Source organism: Ostrinia nubilalis, chromosome 7 (assembly GCF_963855985.1).
Source record: "Ostrinia nubilalis chromosome 7, ilOstNubi1.1, whole genome shotgun sequence".
Taxonomy (NCBI): domain Eukaryota; kingdom Metazoa; phylum Arthropoda; class Insecta; order Lepidoptera; family Crambidae; genus Ostrinia; species Ostrinia nubilalis.
Genome location: NC_087094.1, coordinates 688,355 through 706,635, shown reverse-complemented (window position 1 = coordinate 706,635; position 18,281 = coordinate 688,355). Strand labels below are relative to the sequence as shown.

The following is an 18,281-nucleotide window of genomic DNA, read 5'->3' as shown; positions in this document are numbered from 1 at the left end:
GGCAAATTCTTATTTGGCAAAACAACTTATTGCAAACTTTTAATTCGCAAATGTCGTTTTTGGCATATTATTGTTTAGCAAATTATTGTTCGGCAAAGTATGTTTTGCCAAATGTTTCATTTGGCAAATATACAGGGTGTTAGGTAAATGGGTATATGAGCCGACACTAGCCCATGTTAGCATGGTCATATAAATGGTATGGTGAAGTCAGAAATTTGATATCATATTTTTTTTTTTTAATTTTCATACAAAATAAATTTTATAAAATCCGACTTGTATGAAAATTAAAATAATTAAAATGAAGATATCAATTTTCTGACTTCACCATACCATTTATATGACCATGTTAACATGGGCTAGTGTCGGCTCATATACCCATTTACCTAGCACCCTGTATTTCACGATAAACTATTTACAAAACAATTTGATTGGTGCATAAAATGGAATACAAATTAGCTTGTGGTTATTATTTTGTTTAGTGGGTAGTTAATATAAAATTTGTTCTTAATTAATTTTCATATTTCATTCTTTTTATCGAAATTTCCAAATGATTTATTAACAATAGAGGTGATTCTAGCGCTCGGCGGCCGCTGCCGCGGCACGCTTCGCTCGCCTTCGCGCGTTAAGGATCACTGTTCTAACCTAACCTAACCTACTATTTTCTGCAATACCTACTTTCTGCAACTATACTATTTTCTGCTATCTCTTTGTTTTACATAAAATTCTTGTGAAAACCACGAACATGTGCCATATTATGCTTTGATTTGTGGGTAACGGTGGGTAAGTATGTGAAATGTCAATTTGACCAAACAAATTATTTGGGATATAATATTTGGCAAAATAAAACATTTGCTATATAAACATTTGCCAAGTAAAATTTTGCCAAATGATAATTTGACCAAATGAAATAGTTGCGAAAAGTACAGTTGCTAAAAGTTCATTTGGGAAATGAAACTTTGGCGATAAGTTGTTTGCGAAGTGAAATTTGGCGAAAAGTAATTTGGCCAAACGGAAGGATACCATCAAATTGACATTCAGGAAAATCTCGTTTAGTCCATTTGTGTACTGTCCTTTGTGTCAATTGCCTAATAGATTTCGAAGCAGTAGAAAATCAGTGTCAAACACTGTGTACAAATGATGGTTTTCAACACAGTGTGGTTTGATTGTGGAATCAATGTATTTTTATGTGTAGTCTTCATATTTGCTCATATGTTTACTTTGTATTGTGCGTAAGATACATCCGTAATATACACCAGTACGGAACTGTTGCTGTTTTATAATATTAAGAGATAACTTGGAAATACCAACGACTTAACTGTCGGTAATTCCGCCTAAGTACATCTAAACAACACGCACACATACAAGCTCGTCTCCATGACCACTGACTCATTTGCATCATGGAAGAAACTGAAATATTTCCATAAATAGATAGGTTATTACCCGTGTTGATGCATTTTGTTTGAAAAATTGCGTAATTATTGACAGAGAAGGTATTGTGCATTGTTACCTATAGTTACTTACTTAGTAACTAACAATTAGTAAGACAAACGTATGCGTCCGACAGGGCATATAGTTAAGGTAGTCTTTACCTACGTTTCGGCTAATGGTCAGATCATCTGGGTCATGTAACAGTAAAATCCACAAACTGTTGTAGAACTAGCCATTCATAAATTCAAAGCACATATTAAAAGTACCTTAATGAAAAAGGGCTACTATAAAGTCGATGATTATTTAAAAGATAAAAATGTTTGGGATGCGTAACTGTCTAACTCGCATAAATATTTATAACTAGGTATGTATTTTTAAAGCCTGTAAACCTTTGAAAAAGAGGCTGACAATAGTGACTGTGTTTCTTGCGCTGCTTCTTCTCAGCACTGGCCCATTTATTGTCCTGAAGCAGTGGTAGGGTTAATACTGGGACGTGTAAAAGTGCTTTTTTAAAGCCTATTTACAGAAATAAATGAGTTTTATGAGTTTTAAATGTAAAATGGTTCAAACGTACTTAGGGACAAATAGGTAGAGTCCATCGGGTAGTCACCTGGCCCTCCTCTGTCCAGTCCGTAAAGGCGAAGAGCATACTCTCACTCAGGAACTCGCTTTGTCGAAGTTCTGACCAAAAGAAAGTTTAAACATGACTCGAGACATAATACAAAGTCACTATAGAAGAGCCTAATTGTAAAGTAACAATAAATATATGTAATTCATTGCATAGATACTCGTATACCTACAACATAATTTATTCAGTACAAAATCTGCCATTAAATGGTGTAATCAAGTTGATAAATTACATATTATTTAACCGACTATAAATATGAGAGGAAAATGGAAATTGCTCGATAAATTTCTTGATAGGTAAATCCCCGAGATCTAAACAAATTCTAGGAAAATGCTGCAACTATTTCCTATGTCAGGGGTAGTAAGCCTAGTGCCTACGACATAAAATGCATTTAAAGTAGAGTAGGTGCTATGCTATTAAATATTAACCGACGGCTATAGCGACCATAAAATAAAAATAAAATATATTACTGTAAAATTCAGAAACGTGCCTTCTTGTCGCTAATAAACTAGTTCCGTCTCCTTTTTGCGAGTGTTCCACTGATGATGTCAGTCATGAGCAGTCTGCCCATCATATCTTGTGGGAGTGTGATCTTTGGAAACATGAACGTGATATAATGCTTAATTCAATACAACATACATCTGTTTCCGCAATTTATTACACCGATCTTGTTGCGACAAGGAAAAATTTCCGTGCTTTTAAGCGATTTTGTGAAAAATATTATTGGCAGGTAGTTGCTAATTGCTCATAAGATAGGCCCCCTTAATTTAATTTATTGTCCGTGGTGCATAATAATCTTTTCTTAAAGGTTTTAAACCTTTGTTTGTCACCTGTCATCCGCTTTGCAATGGAGGGAAGTCGAACCTTAATTTCGAACTCCTCCTGTGTTCTTCTGATTAATTTCGTTGCGGGTCCAATGACAGTTCAACTTTCCCCCGGGACAAACTTGACCTTTATTGGTTGGGTTTTTGTGGCGGTCAAGCTGTAGATCCTGGCGACACAAGAGTTGCAGTGGTGGGAACGAGAGGTGGGAATAGTCCCGTTCTTCTTGTCGCTAATGCTTATTTTCGATATCGGAATCTAAGTTAAAATAATCACTTGCTCTCTACTACCTAAACTAAACGATCTCCATGCAATCAGAAAAGCGATCTCTTTATCTCAACAGAGGCCTAGTATCACAGAATATTTCTATTTAAAAAAATTAAAATGTTTTTGTTTACTGTCACTTTTTATCCGTCCAATTTAAAGAAAATGTGACAGTGGCAGTTCTAAAAGGCTGGTCATCTCTGACCTAGGTCATGCGATTCCGCTGTCGCCGACTGATACATTTATTTACGTCATTGAAAATATTGAAATCCACTATTGTGGCTGTAGTGATGTTGTTAAAACGGTGGACAGCCTTAGGTAGTTTCATAAATAATAAATAAAATCTATACTTCTATACTAATATTATAAATGCGAAAGTAACTCTGTCTGTCTGTCTTGCTTTCACGTCTAAAACACTGAACCGATTTTGATGAAATTTCGCATAAAGATAGTTTGAGTCCCGGGAAAGGACATAGGACATTTTTATCCCGGTTTTTGAAACAGGGACGCCGCGATAAAGTTTTTCTGTGACAGACAGTCGGGCGAAGCCACGGGCGGAAAGCTAGTAGGTTATAATTTTAATAATTTTTAAGAGATAGGTGATAATCGAATATTGATGGTCAAAAGAAGCTTTTGATTCTTGCATTTCACTGTTTCTACATTTTCAGTTATTTGTTACTAGCTTTGTATGCAACCTACTTATCTAGTTCTTCAAATTAAAAACTTTCTACAACTTTATACGTCGCAATTCTAGTGTCATAATTTATGAGCCTACCCTTCTTCACGAGTCTGTCATGGTTGAGTCGAACGGACAGCTTAAATAAAGTTCCTTCCAAAGTATTATTTCTTTATGTATAAACAGAGAAGACAGGCCTGCGTTGAAAGGCCTTGGATCATTAGTTCTTTCACTGAGTTGAAATTGTCTATTTTATTTTATCGTTTATAGAGGACCAATCGAACTTGTATGCGTATTATTTACCTAAATTGCTGAAGATTGAGATTATTAGGTATCTAGGTACTTGATTTTTTTTGTATGTACCTACAACAAGGCAGGTATTTGACCCCAATCGCACCTGGTGTTAAGTGGGATGCAGTCTATGATGGTACATATCTGCCATGTAAGAGTAGGCTAGACGCACACCGTTGATTTTACGTCGGCCGATAGTTTAGTCGGGCAGTTGATCAGTATGGGCATGTATAGGCGTGCGCACACTACGCCGATTCGATTTGGCCGATTCTTCATACAATTAAAATCGGGCACAACTATCGGCCAACTAAAAATCAACGGTGTGCGCCTACTCTAAGTGTATTATTATTTGTTCCAAACTTTCAATTGACTTTAATTGTTTTAAAGTGGGGAATATAGAAAGTATAATCTTGTTTTCGTTGTTTTGACTAGCAGCATGATATCGTCGGTCCATACATACTTGCATACACGTACTTGTGAACTGTCACGTATACTCTCATCGAAAATCATCGGTATACATGTGCTAAACGTGACTAAATGAATATTTGGTCAGGCGATATCGGACGATATCCATGATATTATTTTTTTCACTGAATCTTTGTATTGATACTACTTTTATTAGATGTTATGTATTTATTAATAGTTGTTATATTGTATTAGATACGAACTTATTTTCAACCGCGTGGAATTAATTAGGAAACTATTGAAACAAGATATTATAAAAATAAGTATGAATTTTATTATTCAGCTGTTTTCTAAATTGAGATAATATTCGACATAAATACAGTAAATAATCGAAATGTCGTGATTTCATCACTTAAAGCTTCTTAAGCTTAATTAATACTAAATAAGTTAAAATAATAGGAAATATTAAAACCTATGAGATTCGATGCCTTTGGCACTATAGACTAAGTCCCATAGTATTAATAAAATCTTGAATTACAGAGGAACTATGCCCAAAGCATCATGGACATAAGCAATCATGAAAATCATGAGCACATAATAATAAGACATTACAATAAATTAAATTAACTAAAATTCGTATTACTTAAAATAAAATCATAGTGAAAGAGAGCAATCGGTAAAGATAGAGACGCACTCATTAGTTTAAAGAACCGTCTGACTAGTAGCAAATACTTTACAACCTAAGTATTGAACTAGATAAATGCTTACCTACCTTACATTATAGAAAATGGAATAACAACCTACTATATCACAAATTTAGGAATGGCGCAAAGGCAAATTTACGCTCGATCACTTAACTATACGTATAAAAATAACTAAATACTGAACAGTGATGTCAATCGTACAAATGTGCAGCTACACAACTACATAATTCACAAATACATTGGAGAGTCCATTATCTAAGTACAAATGCCTATTTACATTAAACACCAAAAAGTTACGAAACAAAGTGGATCACTCACAGCACCTTTTGGCCCCAATTTTCACTATCCTACAATAAATAAATTAGCTAGCCTACATCTAAACATAATACTGTTGTGTTTTCTTTAATACGAGCTAAAATAAGACACACGAGTCAGTCAACATTAGAAACTAGTCACATAAAGTCTATAAAATTTCACAACGCGTTCCCATCTTTGATGTCGACTAGGCACCTATTCTGTCTTCTTCACCGACTGTCTTGAGATTTGGTTCACCTTCGAGCTGAGTTTCACCGTGTCACAGTTTGTCAGGGATGCTCACTTCAGCGCTCGCCTCCGTGGCTCGCATGCGCACTTAGACCGATTCCACCTCAAATTCTGGTTCCGCTGTAACAAAAAGAGAGGACTTTGCTGACTTTGCTTCTAACCAAGCGCTTAGATAACAAAATATAAAATAATAGCCTTAGACGAGATGCTTGTTGGTTACAAACGCCACAAGTGTTAATAATGATGACATAAACCATCGACAATCTATTAAAACAGACAGTCAGATGCGATTTAATTGCAAATAGTGTTAGCTACGAAAACATTTTAGCGTCGATAAGAGTTTAAATAGGAAAAGATAGCGTTTGAGTCAACAGAAAATGATTTCACAACTGGTCTAAGGCGGTTCGTACATCAAAAGCTCAAGATCCGAAGATAATGGATGTCTAAACGCAAACAAAATCAAAACGAGACATCTCGCTGTAACACGTCGAGGATTTACTCGGACGCGTTAGCTCTGACGAGTTGCACTATATTCGATTGTATCTGTTTTCTCATCCACCAAAAGATGCTGGCAAGACGAGAAATACAAAGAGAATCGATTTAACGTAATCAATTTGCAAAGTAGACTTCTGCAACAGTCACAACATCGAAAACAAAAAAAAAGTGAAGGAGAAGCGAAATGTTAAAAGAAAAGGAAGTGCTGACGTTTGCGAGATGGTACACAAATGCATGCGTGTTTCCACACCTACGTTAGTGGTGACATCCATCATCTTACAAACCTTGCGTAGGCAACTCCGCCTCTCCTCCATGTTCGGACACTGACAGGAGCACTTACGAGGATTGAACACTCTATTCTCCTCGCACTTCTCGCCCGACGCCGAGCAGCAGCCGCAGGCCTCGTGCTCCTCCACTCTGTACGTGGAGCACGTTGCTTTGTTGGTCTTCGCGTTGTATATTCGAACCTGCCAAAAAATTCACGGTTAGAAACGACTGAATCATCAAAGTGCGTTATGTCATTATTATCATTAAGTTGCGCAAGAAACACAGGCCAACAAGAAACCGTGTCAAGGACTCGTTTGAATTAGCAGAGGAGAGATAAACAGATAATGTGATAAGCAGTGTCATTTGAGCTGATTACTTTGACGGTGGGTAAAAATACAAACATAATTTTTGGGTATGTGTCCTTGGGCTATTTGTAATAGGGAGTGATATTCACAATAGGTTAGTGACTTGTGTGGTTAGATAAGTTGAAATGGGATGGTTGAGGTTGTAGGTACTTACGGGTATGTTCCTATGGACGATTTTGGTGGGCATGCAGCGGGAGCCGTATGCGGCGTGGTCGCAGAGCCCGACGCAGCGTTTGACCCATACCGCGCTTGGGCTCACCTGGGGATTTATGATCACGTCAGAACATTGTCTCGGATTCTCATCATCATCATCATCATCAACAGCCCTTTACAGTCCACTGCTGGACTATGAGCCTCCTCCACTATAGTTGCCTCGGATTCTCACGCGTGCCTAACGATGCGTATACACGTTATCACTGCCCAAATTGGAATCTTTTCGCCCCCAGGAAAGGCTATCGATGCTGATATTATAATAAGGTGCAGTTTTGTATTACGATTTTGATATTCAATTTTCACTACCGTAAGTACACATACGGCAGGTAGTGTTCTTTTCCAGAAGTGAAAACTTTGCGAGTAAAAATGCGGGTAAAAGTTTTGATTAATGTGCATATTAAATCATCACTAATTTGGCGATTGTATATCAATACGTGCCTGAAGGTGCTTATCAGAAAATTATCTTAACAAATTGCACAAAATCTATTTATTTATTCTTGAAGTTTAAAAATTTCTCTTGGTCTATATTATAAAAGAAAATCGTCGTGAGTATCTTGTTGATATTATGTGTCACAGCTCTAGAATACACTGATAATGTCACTGTCATACATCACGATCTGACACGCTGAAGGCGCTAATTGGTTTCTCAAAGTAACATTTTTCTAAGTTGCGAAATACTCTAATGCCTATCGTAAAGAGTTCAATGAATGGACGAATTAAAACCAGAGCGCCCATAATGAAGTTATTATTTAAGTAATTATTTAATGACATTCTTAATAAAATACTTATCTCAAGTAAATTGAAGGCATGATAATGCAATAATTGAAATATAATCAAAATAATTTACCAGTTGGGCAAAAGTCTCACTGTTATCAAGGTTCAACTGCCTAATAATGTCATACAGCTAATAGAATTTTCCGTATCATGATTGTGTTTTTAACACCGATATTGCACCAGGTCAGAAAAATAGTGGGCGGGGACAGCTGCGGTTACATTAGATTACATTAGATCAAAGAGCCAGCAAAGCATATTAACCGGCTTAAAAAATCAGTTCATCAAAACAAATCCGTAAGCTTGCAGTCAGAGAATAAAAGTTTTAAATTGTTATTAAATATTTGAAGATGTACCTGTTCATATGTGGCTTGAGGGGCTAGATGTACGAAAACTTCTTTGGGGGCGCCACAACTTGACTTGTTCATGATTTCATTTCGCTCTCGATCGTGATCATTAGAGCAGGGAACTAGCAAAAAACAAAAAAAAAATCGTTAACACAATTTTCACAACAATTAAAAAGTTTTTAAACTTATTGCGAACTTTTCAAAACTTTACAAACAAATGTTACAAAAGCTTTAATTGCACGTTTAATACTCTCAAATTGTTTTAATAAAACTGTTTATATTAAAAGTTACATCTAAAACTTATTTCAGGTTGCGGAAAAAGTTTTGAAAACTTTCGACGTACCTTTCTTGTAAGCGGACGACTCGTACTCATCCGTCCCTTTCCGGAACTTGGAATGGTGTACATGTGCAGCTTCCACTACCACCACTAACGCCACGAACCACAGTAGTTTGGCCATCGTTATCAATATCAAGTAATCACTGAGCACTGTATTCACTTATCACGAGCGTGTAACTCCGTGCGTGTTGCTTCGGACGCGGTCTGTTGTGATCTGGTGGTGGCGGTGACGGGGTTTGGTTTTAAGCCGGCGCACACCTGCGGTTGCGTCACCGCCCTACGTAGCGGCGACGTAGCCGTGGAGGTTCGCCGAACGCCGCCAGGATCGAGGAAGTGTTACACAACGTCACGACACGACACGCCTGCTCCTTTCTACTTTCTTCGTTACGGTTAGAGTTATCTCTTTAGCTCGCGCCAATTGATTTTGACAATCTTTTGTGTCATTACATCTCGAGTACTCGAGTCTATCTCACCGCATTCCTGTAAATTCTGTTTTATATCGGGGGTAAATAGTATTTACTTTAGGAGCATGTTTGATCTTAAAGATGCTTTCTATTATTTCTATTGGTTGAGATTGGGGTCAAACTTGAACTTAGTCTCCTATAAAACAGATAAAAACCAGACATCGAACAGTCTCAGTGATCTTTTCACTTTACAATCAAAGATGGTCTATTCTCATCACTAGAGATGTAGACTTTTATCAGTGTTTTAAGACTGCTATTTTTGTATTGTCATTATGATTTTAGTTATGATCTAATTACCGAACGGAGAAATCTGGCGCCCGGTCGCTGAAATCTTATCAAATTGCCTGAAAGATACGAAAAGAATTCGATAAGCGTAATCCATTATGACGGTTAATCAGTGTAAGTGTGTTCCAAATGATGCAATTTATAGTCATATATTTTACAATTACTCTAATCTTAATCGCTATTATTATTGATATTATTACCATCTATTTGATGTAAGCTCTCGATATAAGTTATTAGAGATCGCGACTACTATCAATGCAGTTTACATTCCTGGAAAATTTTCCTCGTCCTCTGTTACAAAAGCTGCATGAAAGTGAACAACTGCTTCTTAACTACTAAAACTGTCATTTCGTTCGGTCGTTGTGGAAATCTTTGGGGGAGGCCTTTGTCCAGCAGTGGACGTCATTTGGCTGAAACGAACGAAAACTGTAATAACTGTTAATCAGCCTGTGAATATTTAAGGAAGCAAGTATAATGACTTACTTATTTAACGCACGTCACTAGATAAGGAAAATTTAGTTCCTGGGGCGAAGTATACCGACAGCATTACATTATGTATTTCTGTACATAATACTCAATTTTACTGACTAGTCGTACAATAACCGAAATATGTAAGTTCAAAGTCCTTGTGGATAAAGTGATTCATTTTGTCATATCTCTGCGTGACTTTATAGCTTCGAAAGCCTAGCCCTTATCACTCACCTGCAAATAATATTTTAAGATTACCTACATGTTATAACACATTAAATTGTTCTTTTTTCCCACTAAAAGAAGTTTTATCGACTTTACTATTCCTAAGTTCTAAATGTATTTGTAGTTCCTAGAATAAAGTAGAGAAAATCGAAGCTTAGATACCGAAACCTAAGCTTAAAGTTCACTGAGGAACTTAAAACCAATAGATTTTGATTCCGTACAAAACTTGATAGGTAGTAGCTCATAACGAAATCACATGACCTAACCTAACAGAATGCTCGGCATGTCACCGTATTTACGTAAGATTAGTATTATTTTTCCGCTCTATGTTTGTTATAAAAGGTTATCGAGGAATGTTTCAAACAATAATTGTTAGTAAGAACTTTCCAAGAGATGTTTAAGTATTACCACTGCATGTTTATTATACAAAGACACCCGTTTTCTTACGCTTCTATGACCCTTCAAACGCCACCGTGGTTATGGAGCAGAACTCGGAATCTTTAGAGGATAGATTCAATTCGTAGATCATAATATGAATATCATTGGGTAGTTTCCAATTTAAGTGTACTTAAAAGAGGATATACGAGTACCTTGGTCAAAATAGCACAGCAGGCGTGTCTGAGTGTTTTGTATCCAATTCTTTTCTGCGACCTGCTTGGGTACCTACACCTGCAGGTGCACCTATCTACCAGGTGTACCTGCAGGTGTAACTATCAAAACTCATAAAACTTAATCAGATAAACATAGCTATACTAATTGATTCATTCAAAGAAATCTTCTCCAACTCTTCTTTAAAAAGTGAAACGTCGTTATTAAACTCGACTTTTACTAAAACAACATTAAGAGCAGTTAAGTATCAATTAAGTAATTGTATTTTTATTTATAAATTAAATAGATCTAAGTAATTACCTACTTAAGTGCTTAATTAGCACAGCATCGATTAGGAAATTATACCTGCTTGTTATTTATTAAACTTAATAATAATTGTTGTCATTAACCGAATAATTAGGTGTCAATTAAATTGTTGATATTTAATATTTAAGTATATTTTCGTATTTTGTTCATGTATTGTGAATAATTAGTATTTCGCTATAAATAGATTGATTGCTGCATTAAGTGGTAATTATGCTTTTTAATTTGTTTGAGCTGCTACGGGGTTAAAATGTACCACTTTCAAGCGAAATAAAGTGATTTGATTTGAAACAGTAGTCAACTTAATAATTATGACGTGCTCGTACTAATGAAGTCACAGGAATCCTGTGACTCCGTCAACCATTTCGAACGAATCGCCTGCAAGTTAATCACAGTCCTACCCTGCAGTTAAGCTTAACGAGCTTTTGCATCCTATTAATTAATTTCGCAGAAAGAACTGATTAAAACAGCATATAAAACGTACATTCTAGGAATGAAAATGCTATACGTCATGCATGGTGCGCGTCACGAAGTCGTGACGTCACTAACTCGACAATGGTGTCGTAGCGACGTGTTCACAAAAGCTCACGGATGGTTACGGTTCAAGTCAACGACTTATGTTTAAAGTTGTACAGTTTTCATACTGACTTTAAGTAACTTTTGCTTTGAAACGGTTTAGGATAGTAAATCTTATAAATATTGTGATCAAGCTATAATGCCGTTTAGAAGGATAGAGTAAGTATAATGACCGCGAACTAATAAACGCAGCGTTTCATGAGGGCACCATCCGATATAAGGTATTATCCGATATGGATAATTTGGATATAGATAGTATATCGAAGTCGACTCTACCACTCTACGTTCACATTTAATTTTTTATTTTAAATTTAATTGAAGCCAATTTCATCAGATTCAAGCCTAATCTTAAACCAGTCGGGTAAAGAGTGTATTGGCCATTATTTGCGTCCGATCTACGGCTCTACCTTTGAAGCGAGAGGGTCCTACCTACTCTCCACTAGACAACACAGGTGTATTTATAGTTATTAGCTATTAATGCGCTCTATCACATTGTTTTGACTGGTTCTGCCAGTCACGTTCCTTAACTATGCACTAATTAGTTATTGCATAATTCGTCTTTCTAGAAACACTATTTTGACTTTAGGTTGACTGATTATTTTCATCCTTTTATTTACACACCTAATGATTTATTCTCTTGCTTTAACTCGTCATCTTTTTGTATCATTTTTTACTGTAATAATTTAAAAAACAGCTTCATTGATTCTACAGGAACAGTTAGACAATCGGACCAACAATTTTCGTATCAAGAGAGTCCCAATAACTAACACATAGACCAAGGATTCTATTTTTGTTTGGGTTTCTTTAACGGCTAAAGGTATAGGTAAGTCTTGCCTATAGGACTTGCAGTACTGGCAACGAGAGTTGGGAATGTTTGAGAAGAAAACACAGATCACTTAAAGTATTCAAAGTACCAGTTCTTATGAATAAAAGGTTCAAACAATCCTCGCCAGCAGAGGTGGCAGACAGCCCGGCTCGTTGGCGTCGGTATTCAAGTAGTAACTTCTAAAAATACCGGTCATGCGCTCAGGTCAGGTGCTCATTCATCGCTGTGGCGATCATCTGATACCACGTCGAGAAGTTTCACGAGACAATCGCATTCTAAAGAGAACGAAAGTAACATTAAGAGTATGTACCGTCGGTGAATGGTGGAATATCGCAAATTCTCTATTAAGTACATTTAATGTACAACAATTGAAAAATGTCCTGATAGAAAGCTTTAGTGAAAGATTTCATCTGAAAATTAGGCCATGCCTTCATAAAATTGTTAGATTGAGAAGAGCCATGCTTCTGTGTTTATTACTGTAAAAACATTCATTTCAGTTTCAAAGCGATTACCTACAATCTGGAATAGAATGCGACCATAAGGTTAAATGTTCACTGTGAAATACCAATAAACTCATAATGTACCTATAATGCTAATATTATTGGCTATGACTAACTAGCACATACTCTTTTTTCTAATTTAAAAAATATGTCTATTATACAATAAAATCAGGCATTTAAAATGTAAATTGAAATATCGATATCCGTCTGCTCCTTTGATTTGGGCAACTTTAAACATCCTTGACCCCAAAGTTTTGCACTATCATGGCTATGACGTAGAGTCATTGAATCAACGGTACCCTCTATTGGCCTTATACAATTCAAATAGAGTCCACTTTTGGTAGAAAAATATTGGGTATATTGTAAAAGGCAATGACGCGTATTTCAAGATGACTACGAGCTGTTCAAACAAGCCTGTATAAGGCACCATTTGTCATGTGTGATATGAGCGGGTTTTACTGTAACCTCCGTAGAACTTGCTAGGTATATTATATAATATTATGAAATAAGGTAGCATTTTCCTTCAAGACATATAAAGTAACTAAAGTAATTTAATACTTTGGGTATAGCGAAAACAGGAGATTATTATTATGCCGATTCCTGCAGTAGATTAAAGTCGCCGGATTTCCATAATCCTGCGACTTTAATCTACTTTAAGATCAACGTGTAAAAATACTTTTCCAATCCAAAAGGGGTGATTGTAGTGGAATACATTACTATTTTTTTTAAATCCTCGTATAAATTGACAAATCAAATGTTGCATTTTGTGTGAAATGGAATTGATTTTTACAGGCAAAGGATGGACGATATTTTTTTTTTTTTTTTTTTTTTTTTTTTTTTTTTTTTTTTTTATGCTAGACAAGGCAGGTATTTGACCGCAAATTTTAAATTTATTTTCCTGGTCCTTTAAAAGCCTACTTATTTAATGTATCCTTAATACAATAATACCCAGATTGGCTTTGTCATTCGCAGAAAACATAATAAACTATCACTTAATAGTCCAGTCAATGAATGCCTTAACGACGGTGTAGAGAGAAATCCGTGGAACACAATTTCTGACCTCGGGACTTCATTTAGACTAGTTAGGAGATGAACATAGCAAAAGTCCCCGCCCTTAGCCCTTGAGCCGGCAGGGAGAGGGGGGTTGAAAGGTACCACTTTTCGGTTTTTCGCTTAATCCTCGGAAACTATGTGATACTAATTTATGTGCATTAACCTGAATAAGGCGTTGACCCCACTTACAATAATTCATGGAAACAGGTATATTGCTGATAGCTTAGTCAACCAGTTAGCTTGTTACGTACGATGGTGAAATAGCTTCAGGTTGTACCTATGTAGGCTACATACTCGTATTTATGACCATAACATTTGCAATTCGCCTATGGAATAGTGTACAACTTGTTTAAATTCGCATGTTAAATACTCTCTAATACTCTAAACGGAAAGCAGCAACTTTCAACGAATCCATTCGTTGAAAGTTTTGGTTGAAAAGCTTGAACATTTTCATCCTGCTAGACATCCGGTCCGTTATCGCAAGCTTTTAATCCCATTAACGTTTAATCCTGTTTATGAAAGAGAGTTCAAAAATTTAAAGAACGATTGGAACGAGTTTCCTGAATAAGTACTGTGTGTAGAATTCCTGGAACTGGTGTAGTAGATTTAAGAACATAATATTGATTTCATTGAAACAAAGCTATCGTAAATACTAACTACCTAAAGAGAACCGGGTAACTTATTGCCGTTATCACTATTATCATCGGATATCAAATATTCCATAGAAAAGTAAATTCTCCGGGTTTTTTTCTCATCGTCTTATCAGACGATGGCTGCGAAAGCTAAATACCTGTTTATTGAATATTTTTTATGATATGGCACAAATCTCGTGACCACAATATTGGCGTGTCCATTACGTTCACTTAGGGAGCTTATAACGCGCTTGCTTCGTGCATGTAAAAGTACATTAGTCTAATTCGTACAAACTACTGGGGCCGATGGGGCAGCAAGGTTCTGGAGTGGAGGCCACATACCGGAAAACGCAGCGTGGGACGTCCACCCACAAGGTGGACCGACGACCTGATAAGGGTAGCAGGAAGGCGCTGGATCAGGCCGCTACCAACCGTGCGATGTGGAAAGTCATTGCTGCGCGCCTTCTTGGCTGGTAGCCTCAATATGGTCTCGATCAAGAGGGCGCGCAATCCGCGATCCTCGTCGTATAATGGTTCCCGCTGAAAACCAGCTTCTCGACATGGCGCTTGCTATGTCGCGAATTTAGCTGAGCGGACGCCACTTCAGCATAGTTTATAGTTTAATGTTATGTACTGTATTTTTATTTTATTTCTTTCTATGCTGAATAGTGTTCTTATTCTTATTCATTGGGGGAGGCCTATGTTCAGCAGTGGACGTCCTATGGCTGAAATGATGTACAAAGTACTACAAAGGGACTATTCCCACCTCTCGTTTCGATCGCTGCAACTCCTCTGTAGCCAGGATCTACAGCTTGACCGCCAATAACATCCCAACCAGTAAACGTCCCGGGGGAAAGTTAAACTGTCTATTGCTATCTTGTTCGTATATGGAATCCTTAAAGGTTGGTGACTATTCATCTTGGCACGCTTCTTTCATGATTATTTAATCTTGTGTAATATCGAATACAGACAACTGAAAAAGATAACGGGTATTCTGATCGATCAAGCATTAATCCATTTATCGATCGGTTGGTGAATCATTTCTTTTGATGTCACCCGTTACTGGTACATCTTGATTAGTGAAAGTCAGAGTAAAGTCACATGTTTGTAGGTACCACAATTACATGATGTTTATACCGCTAGATTGTGAAAAATTTTTCATGTTTCAGTGATTGTTCACGTTTCTGCAATACATGACTCACAACACAATCTATTTTATAGCAACTTGTACGCAAAAGCTGTCAACTGATTTTATTGTGTCTTTGGTTCTTATTGACAGCTTAGCGATACCGATGCTTCCTTTTGCGTAATGCGCGCTTTAACTTTTAATCCCTTAGGGCTGATTTTTCAATCGTCGGATAACTTTTACCTGAAGAATAATTTTGGCACATCGACAGTTTCAATATGGGAAATATGCCAAAAATACAAGTTTATTCTTCGTTTAAAAGATATCTGACGACTGAAAAATCAGCCCTTAAAGTTATAAGACACTGAAGTAGGCTAAAGTCTTTGATTGGGTCATTTAAATATTGAAAGTCACTCATTACTGTCTCAAATGATCAGACTTTCGACTATTGTAATTTTATATTGGTGTTCAGACCAGTTTATAAATTAAAACAAGGCTAAGGTTTAGCGTTATTAATTCATCATCACCATCATCATTTCAGCCACAGGACGTCCACCACATAAGTCTCCTCCAATGATTTCCACATCGCCCAGTTGGTAGCGCCTTCTTATGATGTCGTCGGTCCACCTTGTGGTTGGACGTCACATGCTGCGTTAATTCAATTAGTTTAAATGGGCACTTTCAAATTATATAATTAATTACCAATATTTATGTTATTAAGTTTATCGATTAATAGCAAGTCAATACACCTCTAACACCGCGATAGCCCTGTGTCTATTTCAGATCGTTGTCCAATAAGCAGTACAAGGGGTTAGGTCGAGATCTCGAGAATATGATCGATATTACCTAGATTACGGTTCTAGAAACAATCTTAGACGTGACTTACTTTGTCTTTTTGTAGCAAACAATCCAGAGCGAATAAAATAATACCTACTTGTAATGAAAACATATTTGTATAGTATTTGAAAATCATTCGTTCCAACATTAAACGCTCACAATAACAATTACCAGTGTATTAGACTCGAATCTGTACCTGTCTGTCTCAAAATTGTCGGAGAAAATCTTTTAATGTGAATAGATGTCCATGAATTTGCATTCCATTAACGTTTCCTTAACAAACAAACATGAAGCAAACTCCACCATGGGAATTCCTATTCCATAGATTTCAGTTAATTAAACCAATTAATAGTTCATTTATTCTAATATTGCGTCACTTGTTACACTAATTAATCGTTAAAACTAGCAATGCAAACTAAACTGAATGATTGCAATTTTCTAGAACTTACATGTAGGTAAGCTTATTTTTCCTTAACTTTATATTATACCAGACAACTTATAAAATGAGCATAAAATTCTTTTTTTATAATTTAAACAGAAAGCACCCAGAGTGTGTGAGGATCGAATCTGCGATCATTGGCATAATAGTCAGGTACCTTCTCAAACCACTTCGTCAGGCTATCAGGGAGACGGTAGATACCTATCATCATCGGTCGAAGTGACCTAGGAAGAAGGTAGATGTTTAGAATAGTTGACCCAAATCCTTTCTTTTGGGTGAAGGCGTGAATGAATAATAAATTAGAAGCAAGTCAGCATGACTCTTACTTTCATATTCGAAGATTTTGTAAACACGAAAACTTAATATCATGGTGATTCCAGTTTTGTTAACTAAATATTATTAAACATTCATAACGATTTGTCACAAAAATAAGTTATTGTGTGACGCCCCGGTTAAAATTTTACGATAAATTGTAACACAGTGTGAAACGACACTCGTATTTCCAATGACTTTACGGCGAGAACTTCCTAAAAGGTACATAAAGATAAAAATCTCATGACAATAGGTAAACTCAAATGGGTGACTTAAATATTTCAATCTGCTTATAATCCGTAGATAATGCACGTGTTTTATTCGATTTAAGCCTGCAATAAATTTGCCGTTTCATAATAATAATAACATTTTATTATGCACCACACAAAACAAGAAAAGGAAAATTTCCATTATTTCACTTATTTAATCCTAATATTTCAGACTAGGTATTAAGTCCGGGAGGTGCAAAAAACCTATTTATTAAGATAAGTTTTTCTTTGTGTCGTACCCAGACCCACACTGAACGCAACGAATTTTTTTTTCCCAATTTAAGTATACCAATTTGTAAATAAATCATTACAAAATCGAATTTGGTATGCACGGGTGATATTCCTTTACCCTTTTACCCAGGACTTCATTAAAATAAATCTTACATATTAATTAATATTAAGCCCACCAAGATCTAAATTAGTATTGTTTATAAACACACTGGTATCCCAATAACCGGCGGCCCCGGTGGCCTTCCCCTCAATATATTAATTGATACTCGTACACAATCACAGTGCGTAAGATGCGAAACTAGGCTGTTGCTATAGCGACCGAATGTAAACATATTACATTGTAATAACCCAACAAGCCTTTACTTGACTTACTGGTATGACTAATTAAAAAGTTTTTGCTGGGAAAACTGCCTGTGCCCGTACCACGAAGTGATGATGTGTGATCGTATCGCTAAAAACGTGGACAATACGTGCTTGGTAGGTGTTGGGTTCGTGTTATCAAGTGATAGTTAAGTTTTTTCACTTTTAATAGCTATCAGCAAATCAGTCGGGCTGAAACTTCGATTAGTA

At 36.3% G+C, this 18,281-nt stretch overlaps 1 protein-coding gene across 2 annotated transcripts; it reads right to left on the bottom strand.

Moving 5' to 3' along the window:
• Positions 1 to 4,825: 4,825 nt before the first annotated feature.
• Positions 4,826 to 8,767, bottom strand: LOC135073522 (uncharacterized). 2 transcript variants are annotated; one of them, XM_063967705.1, is made up of 5 exons: positions 8,563 to 8,767; positions 8,229 to 8,341; positions 7,043 to 7,147; positions 6,541 to 6,723; positions 4,826 to 5,881 (listed from the first exon to the last, which is right to left on the bottom strand). In XM_063967705.1, exons 1-5 carry the CDS (start codon positions 8,675 to 8,677, stop codon positions 5,813 to 5,815), a joined length of 585 nt encoding a protein of 194 aa, XP_063823775.1. In that variant the 5' UTR covers positions 8,678 to 8,767; the 3' UTR covers positions 4,826 to 5,812. The 2 variants fall into 2 exon arrangements, with proteins under 2 accessions (XP_063823775.1, XP_063823776.1); XM_063967706.1 differs by having other exon boundaries at positions 6,597 to 6,723.
• Between the last annotated feature and the right edge of the window lie 9,514 nt (positions 8,768 to 18,281).

Coding starts and splice junctions, on each gene's coding strand:
- LOC135073522 (XM_063967705.1), bottom strand. CDS start 8,677: ATGGCCAAACTACTGTGGTTCGTGGCGTTAGTGGTGGTAGTGGAAGCT. Junction 7,148..8,228: donor CTCAAGCCACATATGAACAG/GTACATCTTCAA, acceptor ATAAATCCCCAG/GTGAGCCCAAGCGCGGTATG. Junction 5,882..6,540: donor GGCGGAGTTGCCTACGCAAG/GTTTGTAAGATG, acceptor TTTTTGTTACAG/CGGAACCAGAATTTGAGGTG.